The sequence below is a fragment of the Schistocerca nitens genome, chromosome 1, assembly GCF_023898315.1.
Source record: "Schistocerca nitens isolate TAMUIC-IGC-003100 chromosome 1, iqSchNite1.1, whole genome shotgun sequence".
Lineage (NCBI taxonomy): Eukaryota > Metazoa > Arthropoda > Insecta > Orthoptera > Acrididae > Schistocerca > Schistocerca nitens.
The window spans coordinates 828,273,666-828,286,695 of NC_064614.1; the positions used below are offsets into that span (position 1 = coordinate 828,273,666).

General features: G+C 43.2%; 1 protein-coding gene across 1 annotated transcript in view; it reads left to right on the plus strand.

Moving 5' to 3' along the window:
• The first annotated feature begins 518 nt into the window (after positions 1-518).
• Positions 519-13,030, plus strand: part of LOC126237165 (beta-1,4-glucuronyltransferase 1-like) — a 164,574-nt gene continuing 152,062 nt past the window's right edge. Inside the window, exon 1 of the mRNA XM_049947022.1 lies at positions 519-684. Within this exon, the coding sequence (XP_049802979.1) occupies positions 559-684 (126 nt within the window). The 5' untranslated portion in view covers positions 519-558. The remainder of the gene's footprint in view (positions 685-13,030) is intronic.

A 13,030-nucleotide genomic window follows, 5' to 3' on the forward strand; every position in this document is an offset into this window, starting at 1 on the left:
CTACGGAAGTAGAACAACATAGCGTTACCAGATCACTCGCACATTGCACATGGATCATGAGAATAAGGTACGAGAGATGAGTACAGACATAAGTACGTAGAAAGTCATTTCTTCCTTGCTCAACACACAAGTGGTATAGGACAGAAAATCAATAACATTTGTATTAGGTACCCTCCGCCTTGCACTTACGGAGTATATATGTAGATGTCGACGTAACAAGATAAGAGGAGAAAAATAAAATAGGCTGTGAAATGAAACCCATACGCGCCCACGTTCCGTAATAAGAAAGGTGCGCTGTATTTAAGACTACCAGTGCGAAGTACGATCTCACGGTAAGTGGTTCGCAAACGCTCAGCGTTAACGCGTGTGAAGGCGGGCCGGGGTGAGTCTATCATCTGGCGCTGGTGCGACGGACGGCGGCGCATGCGCGCCTCAGTCGGCGAGTTATCTCGCGGGACTCCCAAGTCTCGCACCGAGTCTGCACGGCGTGTGTGTGCATGGCGCTCCACTGCGCTGCCGACACACGAGGGGTGCGCATCCGACACCTCGGCTGCGGACATGAGGTGCCGCCGCTGCCGCTGCCGCCGCTACGTGCTGCTCACCCCCCTGTGCATCGTCGCGGGCCTGTGCTTCTTCCTGTTCCTCCTGCCACTCCTGCGCACTCCGGATGAAAGTAAATACCAGGTGAGGCGGCCCACCAATGGTAGTTCGACACACTAGCCCTGCACCCTGCATCATTGTAACCCAGCGACAAGTGTCTGAGGTACGTCGTCGCCGCATGACGATAAACCTGTACATCTCGTATACAAATATTTAACCCACACAATTTTAATGGGAACAATCTCTCAGTCGGTATGGCTCCAGTACATTGATATTTAAAAAACATTTCGATTATCACTTGTTCTCCCCCTTCTTCATCATCAAATCGCAAAGAGTAAAAGGATACAAGACTCTTTTTCTTTTTTAAAAAAAAAAAAAATCTATTTGTGTTTGTGTCTGCTTGCACAATAAGCATATTTCAACGATCCTGCCTGGAAGAAAACCGAATTTATTGTTTTTGTCTCATCATCCATACCTTTTGGATGATGACAAACTGCCTATTGGCTTCTGTCTCGGGTTCTTCGGCCGACGTTCATCTAATGATTTTTCTGACGTTTCGCCAGCACGAGTGGCTGGCATTGTCAAAGCTTCACCCTCCATTGCGATGATGTTACACCATCGTCAGTGTGTTTCCGTTTATTTTATTGAAGATATCTTTTTTTTCACATGGTGCTGCCTGACATCTGCAGTACGGTTGGTATTTCAGTACTACGTATCACTTGCGATTTTATTGTTGGTAGTACTGGTTTCCATATTGTCAAAACCTTATGAATTGTATTCGCAACGCGTATTGTCAGTGAAGTATGTATGGGCGAAGGCAAATGACTAAGAATTTGTGTTTCCTCTTTTTCACTTTTCAAGGGAGAATGCTCAGAAAACTAATCGTTTGTGTCATTTTTTTAAATTTATTCATGACTTTTCAAGTAGTTTTTTTATGCTGAAAGGCAATGTAAGGTTTAAGCCACGGATATTGAGCGTAAACCCTGCTTGAATATTTTAATGCTAGCATAACGACCGAATGAATCCGTTTACGCGTTAACTAATCGAATAATGCGAGCGGCTCCGTCGAAAAAATGATTTCAGTGAACTGCTACGAGAGTCATCAATATGCATCTGCCCTGAATGTCAGAAAGACCAGATACAACAATTACGAGGCTCTGATAAGATGTATGTTTTGTGATTGGTTAGCGAATGTCCGCAATATATGCATCGTTCATCAGTAAAGTATAGCTACGTCAACAAACTAGATGATTACCCGCTGTTCTTGATTACTCATTCAACCGACTCTTCCACTATGCAAGAAAAACAGTCCGAGATATCAATAACTTAAAACAAAACCAATTTTATTTACATGTTTTTAAAAATATAATATTATAATTTGAAATATATTACAAAAACATAATAATACTAATTTAATAAAAACATGGTTTATAACCCCTCCTAACATTTTCCAAGACTTCTTGTCTTCGTATATCAAATTGGACTGTCACCAGTAGCGTGGAAACGCCGAAAATTGTGGATTCGAAACTAACATTTTTCAAGAGATTGTAAGTTAAATTTGTACCAGTTGATACATATAGAATGTGACTGAATCCTTTTGGTTATTTCGAAGGAATCTGTTTAATTTTTTGAGACTCAAAGCAACTTTGCGCTCATTGTTATTCACTATTACAGCGATACGGTCACTGCGAAGGAGATTATATTAGTAAGTCGCCTTGACATGTTACAACTTTATGTATAAAAACTTTTGGCACTGAAAATAGCAAAGGAATTTGGTTGCTTTTGATTGCGTAAATTAAAGGATGTTAGAAAGCATTCCGGGAAAGCAACCTGACATCCACAAATCCGCCAAACAAATTGTAATTCTAATTGAACGTACATTTAATTCGAGAACTTGTATTACATATTGATTGGGAATTGTCTCCTAAAACACGCCCTAAATACTATTTAATTCAGTAATTTTTGTAAATGATTATGTATAGTAAAATTGAACACCAAGCGTAATCATGAGGTTTCATAAGATAAATTTTGAGAAACAGAAAGTATATGTGACAACCTGGCATTACACACTCCATGACGCCGTGCGTCTTAAAGGTTTTTTACTAGTGTAACAATTATAATAATTTGATACATAGTTACGCTTTCCATATTAATGTAGTGTTTAATGTAGTGATAGCTGGGGGTTGGTGATATTAGCTCCACATTCCATGTCTACACTTCGAATATGGCCAGGATCTAGTTGACTGCTCCAATAGACAGTCACAATTTATTTAATGCATTTGCATTTACGAAGCGTTTCAGGGATCAAGGTCCCATCATGACTTCATAAACATGAATCGTACAAGAAAAGCATAGGAATCCTTATGAATACGAACATGTTAGGGTCGATCTAAGCATGATTGTTTTGAATACATCTGAAATACATAAATGTTTTCAGCCGGTGGCTTTATTAACAATTCCACGACGTTTTCTAGTAAATAACTGTTTAATTCAAATATTATAACATCGCATTTAGAAACGTGAATACGTAGTTTCATTACTTCCATTGCATGCTGAAGGGTGACATACTGACAGACCTAAAGGCAAAATGCTGAATATGGTCTATGAAATTGTCTCACTGCGAAAGGAAGTACAGTTGTTCCTCTTCTCAGTCATCCCATGGACAACAAAATGACAAGTACTGATGTAAGTGATCGCAGGACAGCAATTATTTCCAGTGGATGATGCAGGAGCTAAACCTTGACTTCCGAAATACGTTCGATACAGTTTCCCACGGTCTCTTAGAGCAAAACAAGAGCTCGCGGATTTTGTCGAACTAGTCGTAGTGTGTTATTAGTGACTTTCCAGAAGTATCCTGCAGTGGCTAACTCTGTCAATGTATAGCTTGAATCGTTCCACATCTCTGAAAGACTTCTTTATTGTGAGATTTAAGCAACACGATGTGTGTGAGAGTGAATGTATGCTTTGTGGCTGGATTCACGCCTCCCTTGCAAGTAGAACTCAGCACGTCATTATCCGTGCGGGAAAAATTGTCAGACCGAAAAGTAACTTCGAAGCTCTCTATGGGAGTGTTTTAAGACCGTTACTTTCTACGGTATGTGTAGGGTGTAAACGATAATTTAACGACATATCACAATGGTGTAGATGAAGTCGAGACGAACAGTTCGATAGAGGATACTTACGGCCCATCAGTCCGGGAAACAGCCTCAGACTGACCCCCAAGAGCAACCTACGCTACGTCCCATGCGAGTCGTGCGAGATTTTGGCTAAAACTGACCTCGAATATTAAAAACACCTTGTCATTGCACTTGCAGATTGTAAAGTTAGCGTTTGTGTAAATTTTGCCTCAAAGTATTCTGAATGGTAACTGCATAAAATTAAAAATGACAATGTTTTGTTTTCTTCTGGCCCTCGTATTTCGAATCTATTTTACTTGTAAGAACTTTGGATCAAAATGTAAGCGCAATCAGTTTTTGCTTAACGTTTTCAAAAGTCCTTTTTTCTTTCATTACCCTCAAGGGAAAGTTTAAATTAATAATGTTAACGATATTGCGCACGGATGTTGCTGTTGTACATAGGAAATTCGGGACTTCACGAAACTCGAATGAAATGTGCTAAGACCTGCATAGGATTGAAGATTTTTGTAGGGACCGGTAGTTGATATGCAACGTAAACAGAAGTAACGTATTGCATATGAGGTTGCGCGTAAGTTCGTAGCGCTTTTGTTTTCCATGTTGGTATTCCAGTTACTATTTATTTATTGATTGTCATTTTTAGTTTGTAGTTCACTGTTGCTATCTGAGTTTACATTTTGTCATTTTGTCATTTGGAGGTAGAAGTGGAGCTGTGGACGTTAGAAAATGGAGTGCCAAGTGGAGAAATTGGAACATTTCCGACACATTCTTCTGTTTATGTTCGATAGCGGAGGCGGCCAGAAACATATGCTACGTTTATATGGATAACGCCATTGGACGAGGACGCCAAGAAAATGGTTTCCTCGTTTTAAGGAGGATCATTTTGACATTGGTGACACTCCACCTTCAAAAAGACTTTCGGGATTTGATGATGATCATTAAGCGTATTAATCCACAACGACCTACGCCAATGTACGTGAGAATTGGTAAATGAACTGTGATCACTCCACCATCGTGCGGCATTTGCATGCTGTGCGGGATGTTCAAGAATAGGGTGAACGGCTACCGCATGCGCTAAGCTGAAAGCTCAAAAATCAGCGGGTGGCCATGTGTGCCTCTCTCCTTGCTCGTCATCATTGTCTCGTGAACAGCTTCGACCATTCCTATCGTGTATCGTTACTGGTGACGAGAAATGGTGTCTTCATGCTAACATGAGGAAACGAAAGAAGCAGCAACTCCCCTACAAAGACCTGCGCGCATCCACAAAAGATAACGTTACGCATATGGTGGAACAGCGACGGTGTAGTGTACTACGTAAACCTTCCCCGATGTGTAACCATCACAGATGACATTTATTGTCAGCAACTGAGACGTCTTACAGACACAGTCCAGGAACAGCGACGAGGAAGACTGCATGCAGTAATGATACTCCATCAGAATTCTTGCCCGCATTCTGCTAGACTGACAGGAGTTCATCTGATCTTGCGCCCTAAGATTTTCATCTTTTCCGCCCTCTACGAACAGGCAGCACTCAAAAGCCTAAGTCGAAACGAGGCCCCGGGAGTAGATAACATTCCATTAGAACTACTGACAGCCTTGGGAGAGTCAGGCCTAACAAAACTCTACCATCTGGTGAGCAAGATGAATGAGACAGGCGAAATACCCTCAGACTTCAAGAAGAATATAATAATACCGACCCCAAAGAAAGCAGGTGTTGTGAAAATTACCGAACTATCAGTTTAATAAGCCACAACTGCAAAATACTAACGCGAATTCTTTACAGACGAATGGAAAAACTGGTAGAAGCCGACCTCTGGGAAGATCAGTTTGGAAAAAAATGTTCAAATGGCTCTGAGCACTATGGGACTCAACTGCTGTGATCATAAGTTCCCTAGAACTTAGAACTACTTAAACCTAACTAACCTAAGGACACCACACAACACCCAGCCATCACGAGGCAGAGAAAATCCCTGACCCCGCCGGGAATCGAACCCGGGAACCCGGGCGTGGGAAGCGAGAACGCTACCGCACGACCACGAGATGCGGGCATCAGTTTGGACTCCATAGAAATTTAGGAACACGTGAGGCAATACTGACTCTAAGACTTATCTTAGAAAATAGATTAAGGAAAGGCAAACCTACTTTTCTAGCATTTGTAGACCTAGAGAAAGCTTCTGACAATGTTGACTGGAATACTCTCTTTCAAATTTTGAAGGTGGCAGGGGTAAAATACAGGGAGCGAAAGGCTACTTTCAATTTGTACAGAAACCAGATGGCAGTTATAAGAGTCGTGGGGCATGAAAGAGAAGCAGTGGTTGGGAAGGGAGTGAGACAGGGTTTTAGCCTCTCCCCGATGTTATTCTATCTATATACTGAGCAAGCAGTAAAGGAAACAAAAGAAGAATTTGGAGTAGGAATTAAAATCCATGGAGAAGAAATAAAAACTTTGAGGTTCGCCGACGACATAGTAATTCTGTCAGAGACAGCAAAGGACTTGAAAGAGCAGCTGAAAGGAATGGACGTGGTCTTGAAAGGAGGATATAATATGAACATCAACAAAAGCAAAACGAGAAGAATGGAATGTAATCGAATTAAATGCTGCAGGAATTAGATTAGGAAATGAGACGCTTAAAGTAGTAAATGAGTTTTGCTATGTGGGGAGCAAAATAACTCACGATGGTCGAAGTAGAGAGGATATAAAATGTAGACTGGCAATGGCAAGGAAAGCATTTCTGAAGAAGAGAAATTTGTTAACATCGAGTATAGATTTAAGTGTCAGGAAGTCGTTTCTGAAAGTATTTGTATGGAGTGTAGCCATGTATGGAAGTGAAACGTGGACGATAAATAGTTTAGACAAGAAGAGAATAGAAGCTTTCGAAATGTGGTGCTACAGAAGAATGCTGAAGATTAAATGGATAGATCACATAACTAATGCGGATGTATTGAATAGAATTGGAGAGAAGAGAAATTTGTGGCACAACTTGACTAGAAGAAAGGATCGGTTGGTAGGGCATATTCTGAGGCATCAAGGGATCACCAATTTAGTATTGGAGGACAGCGTGGCGGGTAAAAATTGTAGAGGGAGACCCACAGATGAATACACTAAACGGATTCAGAAGGATGTAGGTTTGCAGTAGATACTGGGCGATAAAGAACATTGCACAGGATAGAGTAGCATGGAGAGCTGCATCAAACCAGTCTCTGGACTGAAGACCACAACAACAACGAACAGGCATCGAGGAACTTCCTTTCCCGGTGAAAATGTGCTCCGAACATCGCTGGGCGAGTTCTTCGCCTCTAAACCACTTCCTTTCTACAGCCGCGGAATCGAAAAGTTACCCAAGGAGAATATTTATCGATGACTAAAGTCTCTGCTATGTGTATCTGTTGTGTTTATTTAACTTATGGGAAAACGCTAAGAACTTATGCACCCACCCAGTATGAAGAGGGGCAATGACTCATTAACGTTTGTTTACGCTATTGGCTACTAACACTGGAAACAGTAACGCCCGTACAGTAGCTTGGAGTACCCCGTGTGAAGCGGCCACATCAAACGTAAGAAAAACATATGGCCGGCTGAAATTCATTTCAAGAGTCCTCATCATCATCATAGCATGTTAAAGGGAATTTTCCCTGTCTCTCGCCATCTTTACAATTTGTTTGTAGTTGCTGCACTCCATTCCACAGATAATGTTTTACAATATGGATATTTTGCACTTTGTAGAGAATAATGATTTCTACAACTAAGACTAAAGCGATGCTTTCTGTAGATTTTAGGCTGACGTTCGTCACAAACAGTATTTACAAAGGAACAGAGAAAGCGAGAATGGGACGGGGGTGGAGGGGAGAATTACGGGGTTTGTCAGCCTTCGACAACATAACGCGAAGTATTGATGTAGTCGTAGTTCCTCAGTTTTTTTTCAGTCGACCCACGTCTCCAGCTCTCACTTACAGGAACAGAAAATCAATCCGTGAACTCATGTGAATACCAGACACTTTACCTGGCATATCACAGTCTGGCTATAGAAGTATGGATGTAACTATTAACTGTTAATGAACAGCGGTCGGAGTGCAAATTATAGTACGCCGAATTAGATTCCATGCTTTTGGAGTAAACAGCGTGACAATCTACGCTGATAACGACTCTTAGGAAACCCGAAATTCACACTTACTTCAGATTCAACATAAAATCCAAGTCTTCTCACAACTTTGCGAGAGTCCCTTCGCTGGTCCGGTTAAGACATCGGTACACTGCGTACAATAAGGCAGAGTGTTAGCGAACCTCTCTGATGTTCGAACCTTTTTGTTATTTATAGCCGCACTTTATTTTTAGTCACTGTTTACTACTTGTTAGGTCATAACCGTTTCTATAAAACTGACAAGTAACTTAAAACTGTCACAGTAAATACTTCCGGAACGACACGTGCAACTGGTACGTTGCACATCGGATCACACTGACAGCGATTTGCAACCGACAGCAGTTGCTTCCTTATCTTAAAATACCTGAAAAATTTGCGTTTTGCTATCTTTCTTGGTCTCACTGGGACCTACCTTTCGAGCACATCTAATTGTAAGAGGATATAAGGGCAATGCTCGTAAATGGTTCAAATGGCTCTGAGCACTATGGGACTTAACTGCTGAGGTCATCAGTCCCCGAGAACTTAGAACTACTTAAACCTAACTAACCTAAGGACATCACACACATCCATGCCCGAGGCAGGATTCGAACCTGCGATCGTAGCGGTCGCGCGGTACCAGACTGTAGCGCCTAGAACCGCTCGGCCACTCCGGCCGGCTGCTCGTAAATCATAAATCATGATCAGAGATCAAAATACTGTACTTTCATATTCAATATTTAAACAAAAAGTGTTGGCACCTCCTTTGCAAGGGAACACCGTCACAATGATAGGAACAAATTATGAATGCAGCTGCTATATTTATTTTTAGAGGGTCGCCTAATCAGGATATTTCGGTTCTGAGATTCAGATTAAGTCTGTGTTTAATAAATCGGTCTTTCTTCAAAACCTGGATGTTTACCACACTGGAACGACAGAAAATACGTATCCCGCTAAATTAACACAAAGTCTCGTAATCCTGATTGAGAAATTGCTCCAACGCAACCACCCCAAAATCTTAGAAAACACTGAAAGCACAAAGCTCTCTAGAAGCTCACTTTAACAATGAACGTTCCGATAATGCTGTGAGCAGGTACCTCATGTACACGGAAGACGGCTTGGGAAACATTATAAGCTTTCATCAGCTGTGCAGCTCACAAATGCAAAGTAAACGAGTGCAAGACCGACGAAATAATACAGTTGATCAGGCAATTCAAGTTGTGTAGAAAAATTTCCACTACCAGTCACAATAAAAGGTTATTTATTTGTCACACGACTAATTCGGGCTTGTGCCCATCCTCAGGTGTTTATACATTCATGTACATGTTCACGCTGCTGGAGATCACTGTATAAATTGTCGCACTTGTATCTGTTTAGTCACCAGCAAAAAATTATTTTGTATTTATACTGTGATCGTCAGCAATAAAAACATGTACATGAATGTATAAACACCTGAGGATAGGCACAAGCCCGAAACCGGTCGTGTAACAAAAAACCAACCTTTTAATGTGACTGGTAGCCGAAATTTTTCTACACCCTGTAAAGGAACAGTGACGGAGTTCAACAGCATCCACTTCGGATAAAATTCATTTAACTCACGTTGTGTATCAAATTCCGCAAATTGTGAGCTGCTCAGAAAGTGAACAGCACTAATACGAAATGCGAAACTTACTCAAAATTCAGCAAACATAGGCCACAACCTGCCAGCCAGCCATAGAACAAGGCTGTCCCCACGAGCTCTGAACGACGAGTGCCCCAGGCGGCTTCCCCGTGACGAGTGCTCACAAGGGAAGCTCCCCATCGCACCCCCCTCACATTTAGTTATAAGTTGGCTTAGTGGATAGGCCTTGAAAAACTGAACACAGATCAATCGAGAAAACAGGAAGTAGTGGTGTGGAACTATGAAAATAATAAGCAAAATATTCAAACTGAGAAGTCCATGCAGAACATAGGCAATATCAAGGACTAAATGGGCGTAGGAGCGCCGTGGTCCCGTGGTTACCGCGAGCAGCTCTGAAACGAGAGGTCTTAGGTTCAAGTCCTCCCTAGAAGGAAAATTTTTTTTTCTTTTTTTTCGCAAAGTTATTATCTGTCCGGTTGTTCATTGACGTCTCTGTTCACTGTAATAAGTTTAGTGTCTGTGTTTTGCGACCGCACCGCAAAACCGTGCGATTATTAGACGAAAGGACGTGCCTCTCCAATGGGAACCGAAAACATTTGATCGCAAGGTCATAGGTAAACCGATTCCTCAACAAGAAAACACGTCTGATACATTCTATACGACACTGGCGACTCCGTGTGCGTCACATGACAGTAATACGTTGTCGACCCACCTAACTTGTGCACTTGGCGAATGGGTAAAAAGATTCTTCTACCATGCCCGATACTACGGCGCAGTTTACCTCGCATCGTACGGACGGACGGACAGATAATAATTGTCTGAATATAAACAAATTAAATTTTTCAGTCGAAGGAAGACTAGAACCAACGACCTTTCACTGCGCAGCTGCTCACGCTAACCACGGGACCACGGCGCTGCTGAGCTCGGACTATCCTTGATCTTGCCTATGATACGCATGGACTACTCATTTTCTATATTTTGCTTATTTTTTTCATAGTTCCACACAACTTCTTCCTGTTTTCTCGATTCATCTGTGTTCAGTTTTTCAAGGCCTATCCACTGTGCCAACTTATAACTAAATCTGAGGGGGGGGGGGGGGGGGTGCGATGGGGAGGTTCCCTTGTCAGAATTCTCCTCCTCTCAGCCCAACTCAGGGCTTCTCGAAAAATTCTGGGCGGAGGAGAGGATATCCAGCCACTGCCACAGTGACCAGCGAGAATTTCGCTTTGTTTGTTGAGTACAGGGGAACCCTGCAGAACTTTCCTATTCGTGGCCTAAAGGACGCATCTTAACATTCAAAAGGTCTGTATCAGATGCTAGCAATGTTCCACTCATTGGTCGAGCCCTTCGCGCCTGAACACGGTGAAGGGCAAAACTCTCTTAATTGGATGACAACGTTTGGAGGGAAAGGACTAGCAGTGGAGTAGACTTGTCACCGTAGAGACGTGTCAGTTAATTAGATGTTCCATACATCATCTGAAATATTCTTTTATCGAAATGATGAGGAACGAGTCAGTTTGTAGGATATGTACGCTGATCATTGTGACCACTGCCCAATGCAGGTTGGATGCCTCCTGGTGGCGTTGCGGGCACGTGACGCATTAAGAAAAGTATATAAGCCGAGAAGAGACGGACGAGGGATTACCCTAGACAAGATATGAGCTGCAAATTGAGAAATCCACTGAGATAAGCGACTTTGCAAAGGTCAAATTATTACTACGCAGAGCCTGTGAACGAGTATCTGCAAAACGTGGGAGCTGGTCGAATGTTCACGTGCTACCGTCGTGAACATCTACGTAAAGTGGTAGAAGGGCAGTGAAACTACCACCAGGCGCTAAGTGGTTGAACGTCCACGACTCTTCACAGAACATGTGGGTTTGGAGGTCTTGTCCGTTCTGTAAAGAAGGATAGATGGCGATCTGTTGCATCTCTGGCGAAAGAGCAAAGTGCCGGTGGATGCGTAAGTGTTTCGGAGCAAATCATCCAGCACACATTGTTGAACAAGAGGATCCACAGCAGACGACGCCTGCGTATTCACATGTTGACCCAACGACATCGTCAACTATGATTGTAGTGGGCTCGGGATCATCGAAATTGGACCGTGTATCACTGGAAACGTGTCGGCTCGAGTGAATCACATTTTTGTTGCACTGGGTCTACGGTCGCTTCCACAAACGCCGTCACCCAGGCGAATGAATAACTGCTAGAAACGTGCACCGTGCCACGGGCGCAGGCTGGTGGTGCTATGACAGACATTCTCCTGCGCTTGTATGGGACCTGCGATAGTAATCGAAGCCACCATGTCAGCTGCGGGCCACCTGCATCCCTTCATACTTGGTGTGTTCCCTGACGACGATGTCATATTTCACAAGTATAGTTGTCCGTGTCTCGAAGCCAGAATGGTGCTACAGTGGTTAGATGGGCGTGATAGTGAAATCACGTTAATGTATTGGTTCCCATGTGGGTCGCTATGGAGGCCACCATCGCGTCCACACACTAGCGGACAGATACACTACTGGCCATTAAAATTGCTGCACCACGAACATGACGTGCTACAGACACGAAATTTAACAGACAGGAAGAAGATGCTGTGATATGCAAATGATTAGCTTTTCAGAGCATTCACACAAGATTGGCGCCGGTGTCGACACCTACAACGTGCTGACATGAGGAAAGTTTCCAACCGATTTCTCATACACAAACAGCAATTGAGAGGCGTTGCCTGGTGAAACGTTGTTGTGATGCCTCGTGTAAGGAGGAGAAATGCGTACCATCACCTTTCCGACTTTGATAAAGGTCGGATTGTAACCTATCGCGATTGCGGATTGCCGTCCATGGTGGCCGAGCGGTTCTAGGCGCTTCAGTCCGGAAATGTGCGACTGCTACGGTCGCAGGTTCGAATCCTGCCTCGGGCATGGATGTGTTTGATGTCCTTAGGTTAGTTAGGTTTAAGTAGTACTAAGTTCTAGGAGACTGATGACCTCAGATATTAAGTCCCATAGTGCTCAGAGCCATTTTGAAGCGATTGCGGTTTATCGTATCGCGACATTGCTGCTCGCGTTGGTCGAGATCCAATGACTGTTAGCAGAACATGGAATCGGTGGGTTCAGGAGGGTAATACGGAACGAACGTGCTGGATCCCAAACGCCTCGTATCACTAGCAATCGAGATGACAGGTATCTTATCTGCATGGTTGTGACGGATCGTGCAGCCACTTCTCGATCCCTGAGCCAACAGATGGGGACGTTTGCAAGACAACAACCATCTGCACGAACAGTTCGACGACGTTTGCAGCAGTATGGATTATCAGCTCGCAGACCATGGCTGCGGTTACCCTTGACGCTGCATCACAGACAGGAGCGTCTGCGATGGTGTACTCAACGACGAACCTTGGTGCAAGAATGGCAAAACTTCATTTTTTTCGGATGAATCCAGGTTCTGTCTACAGCATCATGATGGTCGCATCCATGTTTGGCGACATCGCGGTGAACGCACATTGGAAGCGTGTATTCGTCATCTCCATACTGGCGTATCACCCGGCGTGATGGTATAGGGTGCCA